The 17,109-nt window shown below is 32.7% G+C and overlaps 1 protein-coding gene and 2 long non-coding RNA genes across 5 annotated transcripts; all 3 read right to left on the bottom strand.

Moving 5' to 3' along the window:
• Positions 1-672: 672 nt before the first annotated feature.
• Positions 673-8,460, bottom strand: LOC144569099 (dyggve-melchior-clausen syndrome protein). 2 transcript variants are annotated; one of them, XM_078319279.1, is made up of 18 exons: positions 8,108-8,460; positions 7,217-7,456; positions 6,894-6,957; positions 6,665-6,794; positions 6,130-6,274; positions 5,522-5,776; positions 4,979-5,063; positions 4,793-4,895; positions 4,539-4,664; positions 4,268-4,381; positions 3,949-4,067; positions 3,456-3,543; positions 3,020-3,112; positions 2,839-2,928; positions 2,624-2,743; positions 1,768-1,859; positions 1,379-1,433; positions 673-987 (listed from the first exon to the last, which is right to left on the bottom strand). In XM_078319279.1, the coding sequence occupies exons 1-18, from the start codon at positions 8,280-8,282 to the stop codon at positions 955-957; spliced, it is 2,127 nt and encodes a 708-aa protein (XP_078175405.1). In that variant the 5' UTR covers positions 8,283-8,460; the 3' UTR covers positions 673-954. The 2 variants fall into 2 exon arrangements, with proteins under 2 accessions (XP_078175405.1, XP_078175406.1); XM_078319280.1 differs by lacking the exon at positions 673-987 and having other exon boundaries at positions 1,384-1,471.
• A 4,241-nt stretch (positions 8,461-12,701) lies between these two features.
• Positions 12,702-13,336, bottom strand: LOC144569663 (uncharacterized). The gene is made up of 2 exons (XR_013516121.1): positions 13,146-13,336; positions 12,702-13,015 (listed from the first exon to the last, which is right to left on the bottom strand). It is a non-coding gene; the product is annotated as an uncharacterized LOC144569663 (long non-coding RNA).
• A 1,751-nt stretch (positions 13,337-15,087) lies between these two features.
• Positions 15,088-16,429, bottom strand: LOC144569496 (uncharacterized). Of its 2 annotated transcripts, none has more exons than XR_013516076.1 (4): positions 16,184-16,429; positions 15,791-16,073; positions 15,355-15,687; positions 15,088-15,243 (listed from the first exon to the last, which is right to left on the bottom strand). It is a non-coding gene; the product is annotated as an uncharacterized LOC144569496 (long non-coding RNA). The 2 variants fall into 2 exon arrangements; XR_013516075.1 differs by having other exon boundaries at positions 15,089-15,264; positions 16,184-16,428.
• Between the last annotated feature and the right edge of the window lie 680 nt (positions 16,430-17,109).

Below are 17,109 nucleotides of genomic sequence, written 5' to 3'. Positions count from 1 at the left end.
CTTGATACTTCATATATGTTTTACCAACTTAAAATTTTTATGATTCAAAATTAGCACTCATTTATGAGTGTGGCTAGTGTCATTTCAGTCTATATAACACTAACTCTAAAACTTATCGAATCGACTTCAAACAAGGAATCCAAACCGTTCAAACTCATCTATTTCATTAGTTATGTGTTACATGCAAAATTTATAATTTTTCGAATTTATTTAGTATCAAGTCAAGTGATCAAATGTGTGAGTTCTTAAATTAATTTTAATACATTCATTTTTTAACATTTTTGACCGCTTGATTTGATACTAAAATAACTAGAAAATATAAAAGGTTTGCATGTAAACGCATCACTTGTAAAGAAAATCGGTTTGAACAGTTTGAATTAGTCATTTGAAGTCTATCTAATCAATTTTGTAGTTGATGTCATATGACACTGATGTCAAACTAACCAGACTCGTCATTTATCCGTTATCATATAATGCTTGAATTAGATGAAAAAAATTTGTTAGATTATCTATATATCCAATAACATGTCTATAAATTTTTTAACTTCTAAAATTTTTTTGTTAGATTAAAATCCTTAAAATAAATGCAAATAATCTCTTTTTTTAAGAAACCCCTCATATTAATAATAAGAACCGTCTCATTCTAAATTGTTGAAACTAGAAACGAGAATATCCTATACGTCGAACTTTATTATTTTCTCAAGAAGATTACATCCGACTTCAAACCACTAACATTTTTTCTTTTTTCGAACGTAACGCTATTTTTATTAAACAAAATTTTACCAGTTGTCACCTTGGCAGCAATCCAACACAACAACGCATCATATAAACACAAAAGAATGAACATAATCCCTGGTGTCTATGTACACATAACCCTCTCTAGTCTTCAGATAACAAAGCCACATAGTAGTGATGCAGCTGGGCTAAAACACCCTTTCTTCAAGCCTAGTATTTCTACACATTTAGTTCCTCTGATGCATTATTTTCCTGTAGGATATTTTAGGTCAGACCCAATAATTTTTGGAATTAATATTTGAATTAGTTCGTCAAAAAATTTGCTCAATAACAATAAAAGTTTATAAAAGCAAGGAAAAAAAAAGTGAATTTTCTCAGTTTCTGGACAAAAATCAACGTACTGTATTTCCTAATTTAATCCTCTATTTCATTTTTCATCAACCTCATTTTTTAGTCTATTGATAAGTAGAGATGGTTGTTCTATTATTTTTTATTGTTGCACACATGCACAATTTTCTCTGCATGTGCACACTAAACAAGTCAGCAGGCACGTGCGCAAGTTCACACGCATGTACAGAGAGAGAGAGAGAGAGAGAGAGAGAGAGAGAGAGAGAGAGGGGGGGGGGGGGGGGTCTCAACTTACATCAACCTGAATTTCAACAGGAAATAAATTTATGGCTCCAGGATTGAAGGAAAAGCTGCTCGAACATGAGAGAGTACAGTCAGTCAATAAGTTCTAAGAGCAAAGAACAAAGTTAAACATCTTCTATTAGACTAAGAAACAGTGCATCTTTCATTATAACATTTCTGTAAAGGCGAAGCGTAAAGAAAAATCACAGCAATATTGTTGGCTAGAAGTTATGTCACACTGCTGCCAGTATACCTTTTGAGCATGGTCAGTCAAGGTCAGTCAATACCTTTTTTGGCTGAATATATGTTTTATAATTTTTGCTGTTTCACCATACAGATAGTACCAGTTATTTAGGTAGTACTCTGCTATTATTAAAGCTTGAAAAAGAGAATGTCATTTACCCATGAGCTAGAACAAGTCTCCATACATATGGTATAAAGAATTCCTCAGGATGACTCTCTTGCTCATAAGTGAAGCGCAACTGAGTAAACATCTGCTCAATTAAAAATAACATCAACTACATGATATGAAAATGTCCTCTTGAAATGGTAATTAAGTTCTCTCTCTATCCATCATTCTACAAATTACTGCATTATACCAGAGATGGTTGGCACAACTCTTACCGAGCCAACCTGGTTAGAGTCAACCTAAGAGGTTAACAGGTCAATTTCTTGTCTGGGTTTTTTTTATCCGAGTCAAATCAAGCTGGTTCAGGTTGGGTCTGCCTGAGCCCCCTTATCAATAAACAAGTAGCAACCAAACACAACCCATTTAGTAATTATTCAATTACCTTTCTAATTTCAACTAGCTAATACTTTCAATTTAGGAAGTAAGAAAAAAAAAGGACTTTTTAAATGCATCCAAAACCAACCACATTGGATAATTTGAAAATGGTCACCTGTCAGCTTGTGTCCTGACACGACCAGCTGTTGATCAGCTCAATTGTTCACAAAATTGGTTCAGGCTGGCATTTGTCTGAATCAGCTGACAGGTCAGGTCAGAATTCAACCACTTATGTTTTCCAATGAAAATATGCCACACTGACATTCCATTACAAGTACTAAACGTAACACCTTTTTTGTTAATATTTACTGGAGTAAGAGTAGAATGTAATTTTTACTCCATTGTTTTCCTGTTGTAGTTGATAGTTACATTTGCAGGTTTAAACTTCAGTACTTCTGAACACGTTGCTTACACTTTTAAAAAGAGAACAATGTGTGCCAATTTATCAAAATAAAGGAACAAAAGAAATCTCACTTTCATCCCTTCACCCCGCCATGACCGGCAGTTATTGATAATGACTTGAAGAACTTTGTTTACAGACCACTCCCCTTCTAACTCTTGCATATCCATGCGACTATTGAAGAAATTCAAAACCTATATAATAAGATTTGTCAGAATCACACAGTGAGGCATTACCACCCAAGAATACTGACACAACAAATTTTTCATAATTGACGCCACAATCATACAGTGTATATGTTATCAAGCAGCTCATTGAACCTAGGATGGTTCTTGAATGGTTCAAACACCTCCTGCCGGTGCATCACTGCATATACAACCTGTGGAGCACAGCAAGATATAAGATCAAATGCAAAGTAACTAGTGAAGTATTATAATAAATTACATGGTACAAGTCATTCAAAACTGTACCTCCGGATTTCGAGGCAATGCATAAGTCAAAATTGCATTGATTATTTCTAGTACAATCCGTAAGAAGTCGGTGTATATGTGAAGCTCTGTTGACTACAAGAAAGCAATAGTCCAATGAGAAGGCAGGCAAGAACATATTGAAGGAAAAAATGTTCAAGTAAGAATATATAATTTATACTTGGAATAATTAACTTCCAATTGTGAAAACTTGCACGTCTCCTACTACTAAGTACAAACTCCCAGAAATTACCAACTTCTACAGTTTGCATTACATGAATTTCCTATCTTTTTTGCAAGGAAAAATTGCCTTCTGTTTTTCAACTTGATGAAATTACTATAACAGTAGACAATTGCTAATTAATAACATTTCAGGGAGAAAAGTGAAGTTAAAATAAAATAATCCCAGTAAACCTGATACCAGAGATCAAATAAATACCATATCATCAGCAATGTTGCCATCTTCAATGTGATCACTATCTATCTTGAGGACCTTGTCATTTTTTAACTCTGCTAATTTGGTATACCTGCAGTATAGATAAAGAAAGCCAATTAGGAAGCAGTATTGGAATCTCTTCACAAGGTTCAGCTCACATGAATATTAAAAGCCATCTGGCCCAGTCAAAGACCTCTTGCACCATAATTATAAATACACCTAAAATGTCTAGCATTGCCATTCAAAACAAGCATTTCTGGACTATTGCGCAAACAACGAGAAACTGTCAGACATAAGGTTAAGACCAGGAAAAAGACAAATTTCCTGCAATCTTCTTAGAAATAAACTTAAGAAAATCTTTGTGGTTTGTTTCATTCCAATGTGAGGTTTAGATTGGAACTTTTCAAGGATAGAAGCTAAAACAAACTGAATCAAACAACAAAAGATCCTCAGTTGTTTTAAGTAAATAATGAAATCAAATAACAAGGAAACATACTTGCGAGAAAGCATGTCAAAAAGGCTAACCAGCCTTTGAGATGCATATCCACTCAATCTATGTACATGTGGGGCCATGTTTGCAAGAATCGCTAGGCAGTTTGTATGAAGGTAGATATCCTTGAAAATGAACAAACGAATTAGATGCTTCAGCTAAGATCATAAAAGTTCAAACATACTTGTAGGCTACCAAAGTACCATAGAAGAAAAAAAAAATCTTGCAATGCATGGAGAAACTAAGAAATAAACAGTAAACAAACATGCATACAATGACCAAGAAAGAAAGAAAAAATAAATTTATTTGAGGTAACAAATCTTACCCGCAGCTTAGAGAGATTATAATTAATTGTGCGAATAAGTATAATAACCATCAACGAACCGAGAGAAGTTTGATGCAAGAGCCTCTCTTTGTACCAAGGAACACTGGGAAGTATCTGCATATGAAAAATTTGTCAGTAAATTACAAAACATGGAGTTTATTATTTTTGAAAGTAAATCGCATGGACTATGATACAAATGTGATCAGAGGTGACTCTTGTATATTTTCCATTTTCTTGACATATGAACGAAGAAAGCACAGTTTTTTCTTACCAACTTGTGTATTGTAGCATTGAATGACGAATCCTGGCTAAGTATGAGAAGGATAATTAACAGCATATATATCTGATTGGATGTTCTTCTCTGTGCATTGTAAAGTGTCTCCAGAATCGGCAGTAACTACAAGCATTTAAAATTACTCATTAATTTAAATCAAGTACCAGGAGATAGGTACTAAGATGAAATAATTCTAAGGTGAAGTAACAGGAACTAAAAAGCAAGAATCGAATATTGAGTATGAGAAATACCAATGTATCCAGATCAGTACGCACAAGACAATACTCAAGAAAATCAACATTTCCATGGACCAAAGAATATAGTAATAGCACAGAATTCTCGTCCTTTAAGTACCTGAACGCATCAAGGTAACTGTATAATTAAAAAGTTCTCTATAAATATAAAACGATGAGCATTGGTGAATATCATAGACTTACATTCCAAAAGTGTCGAACAATGATGCAAATGGCAATCTCACAACAGGGCCATTATTTGCATTTCCCTCAATATCAGCTCGATCAACTGCAAAGCATACAACATTTGTTTGAACTATAATAAATACGAAGAAAAAATTGTGAACAAAAATTATAAAGAAAAACAATGATGATTCAAAGAAAGGTCGTAGAACAAAAACGAAAATTCATAAAAATGGTTGGGTTCACATCTTCTACAAATCGCAATCCACGATTTGATCATACTAATTACTCTTATTTATTAAACATCAATTGTGCTTTTTCAATGGTGTCAGGCAAATCAAAAGCAATTTAACTACTGCATTAAAAGTAACAGGTATCAGAAGTCCAAAACCATGAGATAATCATCAACTTTCTCTGCTAATTACACAGCATCTCTCGCATTGTTGGGTTCACTGTAAGCTTATGAATAAGTAACAGAAGGTCACATTTTGAGGAAGTGGTCTCATTTTATGGGCTAAACATGCAATTGTCCTCGAACTTGTATAGATTAGGGGAATCCATTACATTGAATATCCTTGGAGTTCTCTAGTGCCTTGCAAAAGGGGTTGTCATGAAAAGCCGAAGTCTCCATTGAACTTTTACTCTCATCACTGGTTTCTGAATTGTTGATAGCCAACTCATCTACTAAAATGCACTTTCTATAGTGAATGAGAATTAGTAAAACGAGAAGGCTATTATCTGCAAGTGGACTTCCTATGCCTTCCCCACTGGAGCCGGTGAGAAGATTAATAGTGTAGAGTGGGAGTAGCACAAAATTTGCTGAAAACAAGATTGTAGTAATTTTAGGCTAGATCTCATTAAGGGATATATTTCAACAAAACCATGTCAAATAAACCAATCATTGTAAGGCAATGATTGCATGCTATCAGATACTGGTAACCCGCTGATTACAGAGTAACATCCTGAGAGTATTTTATCATTTATTAAGTTATTTTTATCGTTTGCCTTGTATGGTGCTTATTTGGGGCTTTCAAATGGGATATATGTCTAGGTTGATCTTACAAAAACCACTTCTACTAAAATAGGGTGCTTACCATACTAACTAGTGACAGTATTAGCTAATTGGATCCAGAACCCAAAGTCAAAGATGATGAAAAAGAGTAAACAGTTACCAGCAGCAGAACCAACTCTTTGCAAAACACCAGGTTCGCCATTGTCAGAAAAGATGGGATATGAGGAACCATTGAAAGGTACATGTGGCCTTGTTATGAAATTCAACAGCAATCTCCTCACTACAGATGTCACTATATCACTTTCCTGTGGAAGACAGACATAATGATTTGCTCTTTTCAGTAACTTGTGGGTACACAATTGAAAACTTAACAGAAGAATCATTACCTTGATTAGAGTACCAGCAGCTAAAAAATTTCAACTGAGACTAACATAGATACAGAATTATACTGCATTGGTTTTTTGGGGCGGCATATTGTGCGGCAGTTGTTTATAAATAATTAAATATTAAGAAAGATTTTTTTTAACTCCCCTGGCCTTAAATGTATCCAGTAGTTGCATACAAAAGTCTTGAAATTCTAAAAACAATCCTAAATATTCCACACACACAAGTTACTTAGTAATTTCTTTACTCGTGGATATTAAAAAAAAAGCATGAGTTTTTCATGGTACCCAATCATAAAGTCACTGCACTACCTGAAGCATAGCAGCATCCAAGAAAGGGTGCACATCCTTTGGTTCTGGGGATGGTCCTGAACAGAGCTGTGTCGACATGGCAACAATCATAAAATTCAGCAGCTCATGATAAAGGAACAACGAATGGCCACTTGCAAAAAGAGAACAATGTTTTAGAGGACTAAAGAAACTAGGCCTAGAGAGTGAAGATATATTAAATATGTCGTTTAGAAAACACATGTAAAGATACCTCACTGGTGCTGTGCCAAGGTAGTGAAGCACCCCTCGTATCACAAAATGTTCTAAGCTTTGACCTGAAAGGGGAATATTATAGTCAAGGTAGCTTTCATTATTATAGAACTTTTATGTTCTCAAAGTAGGATAGCACTTAGCACTTGATAACCAGTTCTAATCCAGTATGCAGTATACTGCATTCTTACAAGTGTGTATATCAAACTATAAGGCAAACTGTACCCGCCAAAATTTCAGATCGTGCATACAAGCAAGGACTGGATCAAGAAGTCTCAAAACTAATATTGAAATACATGGATTATATGAAGGAGGAATAAAAACCTTTGGGAAAATTTTCAAGCCCATTCTCAGTTCGATCAATATCAAGGCACAGCTCTTCCCATGTATAGTTTCTTGTGTTTTCAATCGTAAACTTGAGAAAAACTGAGGCTATGTACGAAGCATTAATGGCCTTCTTATATGCTGAAGTGGATCCATTAGATGTTGACACTGCATCTTGTAAGCACCATACAAGATGTACTAAAAGCTTTGCAAGGTGTTTAGTGTGATGATTGTTCTGAGCTGCACATAAACATAAGTGAGGTGTTATCAGTAAGTGATACAGAGTGATTAGGGATCAATGAGGCCTTCTATTAGGGATTGCTGAGGGCTAGGATGATAGCATAGGATTGAGGGACTTGTAACTGGTAGCAGGTCTGGTATCGAACCTTGTTGCCTGTGTAGATTTCTGCGAGGAAGTCAACTAGGAAGGCTGGGATCGTGAGTAACCTAGTTAGAAGCTTTATTTTGTTTGTTGATGCACACTGTTGTTTCTGATTTTAATAAAAACAAGCTGCAACTGCTGTTTTTTTTGGAGAAAAAAAAACTACAGAAAGTGATTTACACTTTTAGTTGAGAATATAGCTGACTAGCAGTCAAGTCAACAAGAATATCAATTGCCAAAATAAAAGTAAAGTAGCATGAATCTCTAATGTTTTTTTTTGTATTTAATTAGTAGAGAATAATCTGACGAGCATCTACTTGGAATTGGATACCTTAACCAGTGCTTATAAGCAAATTCAACTAGCCAATCTAGTGAGCAAAGCATCGAATTACTTTTCCTTCTTCCTAAATCTACATTTCAACTTCTCATCTGTTCACGTTCACAGCAAATTTCAAAGAATACCAAGTCCAATCGACCAAACGAGAGAGTATAGTAAGAAATTAACGAACCAAAGGCCTGACAGGCATGGAGCACGCGGTGACGCGGCCACTGGAGGGAGAGCGGGAGTTCTAGAAGGTTCTTCCAGAACTCGGATGAGATCGGGTACGGAGTGCGGCCGACGAACGCAGCGACCAGCTGCTCCGCCGAGGTCTGTGACCGTGGAGTCGACGGCGCCGCTCCCATAACAAGTTGTTGTTGTTGTGTTGTCTCTTCAAATGTGGAAAGCGTAAGCTGATAACGATGTGAAGCTTGAATGGCGGTTCGGGGGAGGGTTAGGCGAGATCCATCGCCATTGGCTGTCTGACTAGAGTCGACGCAAGGGAGGAGAAAATGGGATTCAAACGACCAGTTGAAAAAACTAATAAATACACTGGAGAATTTGCGCGTTTTCCCCCGAGGTATTGTTAAATCGGCTAAAACAATTCGCCGAATTTTTATTAATCAAAAAAATATATATATATCATTTTGCTGGAAAATTTAGGAAAAAACGGGATGGTTTATCCCGTTCAGCTACAGTATCTGAACAGGATAAACCATCCCGTCCAAATTAGTACTTCACTAATTTCACCAAGTAAAAAAATATAATATATATATCTTGGACGGGATAGATTATTCCATCCCGCACTGTAGTATTTTTTTTTTAGTTTGGTTTCATCTAAGAGAATGAAAAAATATTTTAAAAATATATATTACAGTGCTGGACAGAATAATCTATTCCGTCCAAAATATTTTCTTTTTTTTTAAGTTAAATCGCTAATTAGGGTCAAGGTTAACGGGACGGGATCAACCATTCCGTTTTTCCTTAGATTTCAATTTTTCAAAAAAACAATCCCCCTTTGCAATATTTTTTATTTTTATTTTCGATTAATAAAAAAATCAGAACAATTCGCGTGTTTATCACGAATATATCTTTATGTCAATTCTATCACCTAAAGTCTTATTTATGTTCATAAAATTAAACCGAAATTATAATAAAAATAAAATTAATTTCAGAAACACTGTATTCATGTAATTTATTTAATTACTTTTAACTTTCAGAAATTTAAAAATAAATTTTCATACATCCTTAGAGATTATCTATGTAATAAATAAACTATATTTTATACCCACATGACATTTCAAAAACAATTTCATTAACAGAAATCTTTCAAATAATAAAATTATCATACATTTTTAAAATTACAAATGAAGTTGTCACCTGAATTTAAAAATTCAAATACAATATATTATTGTGACTAATGTTAAAACATTCTTGCTTTTTAAAAGGGTGTACATGTAAAAACACCGAAACGAACTTAGTAACGAAGAAAGCGCTGAAACTTGAAATCAAAGCAAGAGCGGATCAGAAGAAGCTTGCGATTTGTTCCAGACCGTTCCACTTTTTCATTATTTTTCGGCACTCGTATCTAAATACCAGCAGTTTAAGAGGCGGACCCACCATATAACGATCCTTTTGGATTTTGAGTTTCAGCGGTGATTTATCGGTACTGATTGACTTTGCTTTTTTCTAGAAATTTTTTTGTTCCCATCTGAATGTTTGATTTGTTATTCGGGTTAAATTTAATGTTAAATCAAAATAAATTTATTGAATTATAATTGGTAATTAGAATTATAAGTTAAAGCATCAGAAATTACAAGTCAGAGCATTGTTTATTTATCGAGTACCAATAAATTAATGGGTTTAAATCTAATTAGCTATTTAAACCCAATTCGATATTTTTTTGTCCTCTGACGAAAATCCTGAATCCGTCCCTGAGCAGACCCTCGTTTAATAAGCTGATCTAGGGTTGCAAATTTAGTTTATAATTTGTGATTTGCTCATATTCAATTTAATTAGTTCGAACTACGGCGTTCAATTACATTTGCAATTGGTTCTTGTTCAAATTCAAAAGTATAAGTTAAAATCTGAAAAGCTTGATATGTAAATAATTTTTAGTATGTGATTATTGATATAATATGAGATCTTCATCTTTATTCAGTTGTAAATGTATTTTTTCTAATTAATTGTAAAATCAACAATGGCTGATAAATTTTATCTAGAAAAGAATAAAGTAATAATTATTTCATATTTTGATTTTTACTAAATAATCAGAATACAAAATAAATAATTATATAGTTTAATAATTGAAGTTGTATAATTAGTCCGAGTTCGATAATTTAATTAATTTCAAGTTAAATACAACACGATTCAATTAATAACTAAATCTAACTAAAACTGGATTCAGTTAATTACTTCAGTCTTCAGTATTATGCGTGAGCACGAGTCTTTATGCGAATCGAATAGCTCCAATCAGATATTATATATATACTGATTTTATTTTATTTTTTTCATAAAGACCTAACTATTTAATATTCAAAAGAAAATTCAATTTCAAATCTACAGTCTCCTACACGGAGAGAATTATCTTTCCTGCTATATCAAAATCTAGTTACTCGTATTTTGATTCTATGTTCATTTGTGATATGAAAGCTGCTACACACACACTAGTAACTTATTATTACTAAATAGCTCGAAATTCCCTGCCATCATTATAAAAGTCAAATTATTTTTTTTCAAAAATAGATGAAGTATCTAAGAATTTGAATGTACTAGAAGGATCAAAATATTTTTTTTATTTAGTATAAGTGACTTTTGAACCGGAATCAATAATTCAGATACAAAACATTTTTTTTCTAGTAACGCACTAAGAAATAATTTATTGTTTTTACACTCGAAAAAAATCATACCTGAAAAATATTTTGGAGTCCTTCTAGTACATCTAAATTAGAAGATGTTTTATCTATTTTATTTAATATTCTTTCTAACATATTTAAATTATTAATTATTCTCTCTATTTTTGAAAATTATTAGAATAATATATTAAAAAAACACAGGAATCAGATAAAATATTGGGTTTTTTAGTTTTCATGGGGAACGCAACGACAAATGGCGGGCTCCAAGAATAGAGCCGCCAATTGTCATTGCAACCCTGATAAATTTAGAATTCTCTAGAATTTATGTTTTATTTTTATTTTTTGGAAATATTATTAATAAAAATTTCGGCTAAACAGCATTCTCCTAATTTGAGTTCGGATGTAGGCATATTTTTTTACAATTGGACTTATTAAACGTGTAGCCAGTATTCGTAAAAGGCTAGGAATTAAGAAATCTAGGCATTAGTAATTTAGTATCAAATACAGATCCCTAATTGGTACACTAAACATAATTTCAGCTGAAGTGCTGAATCGGCATCAAATATTGGAGCGGTGTTTTTGGCTGGTTTCTTGTCGGTGGTGTCTAGGTCTAGGGAGGATATCCGCAATGTCAGCCGTTGGATCAACGCAAGGAGGGATTTTGCTTCTGATATCAACGGCAGCGATTCTAGGAAGGCACTCACATGAAGCGGTTCATTTATTGCGAGGTTGACCGCCGAGTTTTGTTTCTACCGAGTCATCAAATCCTGATTGATATAGAAAACAAATCATTTCATTAATCATGGTCTCCGCCTCCGCGAATGCATTTCGGATGCGCATATCAAGTATATTGAGTATTTTTAGAGTTAATTTCACAAAGCAAGTGGCCTTGACCATCAATTAATAACTATACATGTAATTTTTTTTCTTCTTTTTTTTATTTGAAATTGTTTTCTTAATTATTCATGCAATTGTTATGTCAAAGGCCCATTCATACCCCAAAACCAAAACAAATGAAGACCCATTCGTATCTCAAAGATCGAACAAATGAAGGCCCAATCAAATTCGAAACCTAAATAAATGGTATGTACATGTCTAACATTCAACATAAAAGGCATTTAATTTCATGCCGAAATCCAACACAAACCACTTCCGAAACCAGACGAGATGGGCGAAACCATAAAATTATTTTATGATTAAAGGTGCATGTCGTGTAATTTTATTTATTTCACTAGAAGTATTAATTCTTGTCGAACTTGTAATTCTTAAATAATAAAAATAAAAAAAATACTCAATTCGTAGGAGATACTTAACACTTCTTTGCTCATGCATCTCTCTGCACCTCTAGACTTAAGGCCCAAACATATTTTTTGTCTATTCTTAAAAATTAGATTGTCTACCTCTGTTATTTGACAATTCAATACTGCAATTCAATTGAATGGATTAAATTACAAATTGTGACTGATAATTGACTAAAATTGTTGAGTATTAATATTTTTCTTGATTTCTGTTTAAATCTGATTTAAAATTCGGTAAGACTGATTAAAATGATTCAAGTATATAAATTAATTTTGCCCACCGACTCGGTAACTCGGAACCTTTTGCTCATTGCTAGCTCAAATCCTGACTACGCCATTGATTAATCCGAGACACATAAAATCCAACCCAAATTTAGTGTACTTGAATTATACTAGTCAAGTGCCCGTGCGTTGCAATGGGGATCAAAATATTATTTTGATTATTTATTTAAATGCGATTAATTTAAAAATTGATTGCATAATCATATAGTAGTTAATAATAAAAGCAAACAAGAACATTAGTATTTCATTCTAGAAATATCCAAGATTACATATTTTTAAAATTGCATCGCATCCAAGATTTATTCTCTTCTTCTTGTAAGCAATTCTTGCGCGCTTTCAATCACAAATAATATAAAGTGCCACATATATAATTTCAAGATTCAAAAAGGCCACATATATAATTTTAAGATTCAAAAGGGCCACATATATAATTTAAAGAGAACAACACATAAAACAGATTTCCAAAATCAAATAATATACATTTAGCTCTGCACATTCTTGACATAACATCTCTTGTTAGACTTCCTCTTACACATAGAGTTTCTTATCAAAAAGATTTCATCATTTATTGGCATCTTCTTGGAACTTTCTTTTTATCTCTTCTCACTCACTCAGAGTTAGATGAATCACGTTCACTTTCAAACATGAGTCCATTCCATATTCCTACAACACAATGCAAAGATGTACACGATGAAAGTAAATATAACATTCAAGTAACTAATTGATAAGTCAGTAAAATACAACACAAAATTAAAACTCGGTAAGACTTAAATGATTTCTCAATATATAGTACCTTAACATTCCTTGCAAGACCGTCTATGCTTGTTAGAATGCCATAGGGCCATCGTTTTATACCTTTAATTCTGCACCACATCTTAAGCGTGGTTTGGCTCACTCGGAGCTCTTCTATAGCTTCATTTTGTGGTTTTCTAATCATTGGACATACCAACTCAATAGATAAATCTCCAACTTTCCTCCTAACAGTTATAAAACTTTACGAGCAATTTGAGCCTTTTAGTAAACAATTTGATAAATTGCTACGAGCAGTTTGAGCCTTTTAGTAAACAATTTGATAAATTGCTAGTGCCTCATTTTCAATTTGATCTTCAGGTCTTGTTCTTTCTTTAAACTCCCTAGTTCCATAGAGATTTACACATGACTAAAGAAAGTTATTGAACCTTTTAAAAATTATAGTATGTTAGACCCATAATAATTTTTAAAATTATAGTAATTGAATAGGTCCGACTTAGGATTGACTTAGAAGTAAGGTTAAAAGTGCAAGAAATTAATCCTATCTCGGGGTAAAAGGGTAAACATTCTCCTAAAAAATGTTAAATCAGTGCAAAAAAAAAAATCAGCATCCCAATTTTATACAGAAAGCCCATCAGTTGGTGAAATTCATTCATAATTTGTCATGGGTGAGGCTATGGTACTATGCATAGCGCAGATTGGTCTGTACTACGAATCAATTTCATTTTGAATGTCCAAATAGTCGATCTGATATGAACTGTTCAAAGTGATTCCCATTGCAAAATGTATATCGTGAATCCACTCCAAAAAAGAAAATATTCTTTTTTATTAGTGTTATCCCTAAGTCTAAGCATGTGATGTTGCATCTCACACACCTTATTCCATCCTCAACCGAGCCTTATAGCAATTCAATAATCCAAATAGTCGATCTAAATCGTTCACCTTGATTTTCATATGATAATGTATTTGTATATCAAATTTTATAATATTTCTTATATTTTTTTTACTATTTTATTAGATAGGTAGAATATCACTTGATCTAATTTTGCTATCCAACTCGTCTTAAATATAATATAAACATCTGAATCAACAATTTAATAGTAAGGCAACTAGCAATTTGCAGGGTTATACGTGCTCAAAAAAATACGTAGCATAAAAACAACTTTAACAAAAATCACGCATTTAAAACAGTATGGTCTTTGTGCATATGCTTTGTGATATCGGTCCTTATTTGTTCCATCTAAGAAATATTGCATGGTAAACTACTGAAAATTTAAAACAGTATGTCAAATATATCATTTTACATTGAGTATTTGATATACTGATTCAATCTATTAGTTTCTCAGACCTGATTAAGTGAAATGATAATGTGAAGCTTCCAATCAACATATAAATATGATATAAGGTCTCTGAAAATGAAACATACAAGGACTTTCATAAATTTATAAATCTGTTTATTGACTTTTCTGATATACAATATATATATAATTTTTTGAATAAAAGACAAGGTTAAAACTAAAAAACTCCAATTTTTGTCAATTTTGACCTATATAATTGAAAGAATAATGTTTTTAATAAAAAATATGGAGTAAACACTCTATATTCTATATGCATTATGTGATTTTCAGAAACAATATGGTTCCTTGTTTAATTTGACAATGCCCTCTGTCAGACCATGGTAAAAGAAAATTAACAGAAAATAACAGAAACTATCATAAAACAAATGTCTTTCAGCACACTACAATTTATACATCCATAACAGGAACAAAACAACATTTCACAAAAGAACTAAAAGAACTACCCAACAAAATTTCAAAATATATTGAACCTTAATTGGTTGGGTGCTGGTCTTTCATAACAAAGCAAAGTAAAATTTGAGAAAAATAGCTACCCGACAAAACTACAAAAATGACAACATCAAACACAACAATAATATCCATGTCCTAAACCCCGAACATTATTTGACTCCATCCTTGCATAATTAAACAAGTATGTTAATTTTGTGCAAATTAAAGAAAATCATAAACATTATTGATTTATTAAAGATAACAACATTCTAATTGTTTTTTAAAATTACAATTACCTATGTGTCAAGGCCAAGACTTCCGACATGATTGGATCAAAAGTAACACTGAAAATATCTGTGGTTTGCAAATAATTAACTGCAAATAAATTCATATTTAACATATTTTTATACGTTACCAAGAGAGGAATACTAAAAATTGAAAAGAGGACAAATATGAATGCCGTACGTGGTGTATGAAGAATTACTTTCACCCGAGTGACAAAGATGATAGACCTATCATGACATGCACAAACAAGCCTCACATGATTAGTCAAAGGTAAGCCGATCAGAACTAATGCAATCACATTGTATTTGGAAAATTAAAGGAGTTGAACAAATGCAATGAATAGAAATACAAAGTTAGTGGGAAATCATCTATATAATATAACTTTTGTAAGTAACACTATAATTCTAACTCACGTCCAATCCAGTAGATAAATCTCAAGGGCAGGTACATGATATCCTCCATCTCGATTAAGGTATTCCACTTTATGCCCATAACAGATTCGACCCACTACATCTAAAGGAAATAAAAATTGTAAGGTGTCCATTAAAATTAAGAAAGATTTTTTGGAAACACTAACAGCTCCTAAATAATAACTATCTATACAAAAGTTAATTACCTATGAGATGATTGCCGTGTTGGATCCCGTAAATTGTTTCAATTGATGGCACCATGGGATAAAGAGGAAGATTACATATGCTTTAAGGAAGGGGAATGATAGTGGTATCCTTGTGAAAAGCAATTTGAAAATCTCGGTCCACTATTTTACATTTAGCAAAAACAATATACTTTTCATATGCCGGTTCGACTTTGAAATCCTTCAAACAAATCAAATTCCCAACTCGAACTTGGTTTTCTACATCCGATTTCATCTCGTCCATAACTTTGGCCAACTTTTTACTCTCTAAAAGAACCAAATGTTAAAAGATGAAATACATATATCGAGCCAATAACAACATGTAGGAAATAATACAACTAAATATGACAATTGAAAGAATAATGTGATTCTTACATCATCATTATCTAAAAGGACTAAGTAAAGTTTGTTATTACGGCGAGTCTTCATCATGAAATGCACTCGCGCGACATTCATATCCAACCAGAAATAATTTAGACACTTAAGTTGAGCAAATTTTTCCACTGTAAGAAAACCCATTACTTGATTGCCATAAAGAAACTCTTAATTATATGAAAAGGTTATCACTCTATGTTTATTTACAAATACGTTGTGGAAAAACAGTAAAACTTTGTACTCGACGTTAAATGCATCAAAATTTGGTAAGATCAACCGAGAAGAGATCAATCTGCAAAGAAAAATTTCAAAAAGTTATGAGAAAATAGATATCTTCTATGTGGAAAAAAACAATGCCATGTACCATTGATAAGAATGATAACAATAAAACAATGCCATGTACCAACAATGTACCAGCAATGCCATAATGATACAATTTTTAAATGCCACGTACCAGCAATGTAGCAGCAAAAATAAGTCATGTACCAACAATATATGACAGCAGGTGATACTTCTAAAATAACAGCAAGTCATTACAATGTTTCAAAAAGCAATGTAGTAGCAAAAACTGATGTTATGTTGTTTTAGTAACACAATTCCAGATTACTTCTAGAAGAACAAATACTTAAAAGGTCAGGGTCACCTTCATCTAGTTGATACAATTTCTGAAAAATACCTCTAAACCAAAACAGATTTCTAAAATGCTCAATTGTACTCTTTAATGTACAAATTACATAAATTCATACATATTTAAAACACTACAATGTTTCTAAATTAACGTATGCATTATGATATGATGGACATGATATGGATTATGAGAAATCATGATATGGATTATGAGAAATCATGATATGGACTATGGGACTATGGAAAAGCACAAATGAAATTGTACTATTGAATTGCGCAGACACATTGTACAGTAACAT

Source organism: Carex rostrata, chromosome 18 (genome assembly GCF_964058835.1).
Source record: "Carex rostrata chromosome 18, lpCarRost1.2, whole genome shotgun sequence".
In the NCBI taxonomy this organism is placed as follows: domain Eukaryota; kingdom Viridiplantae; phylum Streptophyta; class Magnoliopsida; order Poales; family Cyperaceae; genus Carex; species Carex rostrata.
Note: the sequence above shows the minus strand (reverse complement) of the source record. Positions and strands in the feature narration are given on the sequence as shown.

What these genes read in the sequence shown, in the direction of transcription:
- LOC144569099 (XM_078319279.1), bottom strand. Translation starts at nt 8,282, where the DNA reads ATGGGAGCGGCGCCGTCGACTCCACGGTCACAGACCTCGGCGGAGCAG. An exon ending in GCTTGAAAATTTTCCCAAAG is followed by an intron (nt 6,958 to 7,216) that starts GTTTTTATTCCT and finishes TTCCCCTTTCAG; the next exon opens with GTCAAAGCTTAGAACATTTT. An exon ending in ATAATCTCTCTAAGCTGCGG is followed by an intron (nt 4,068 to 4,267) that starts GTAAGATTTGTT and finishes TTCATTTTCAAG; the next exon opens with GATATCTACCTTCATACAAA.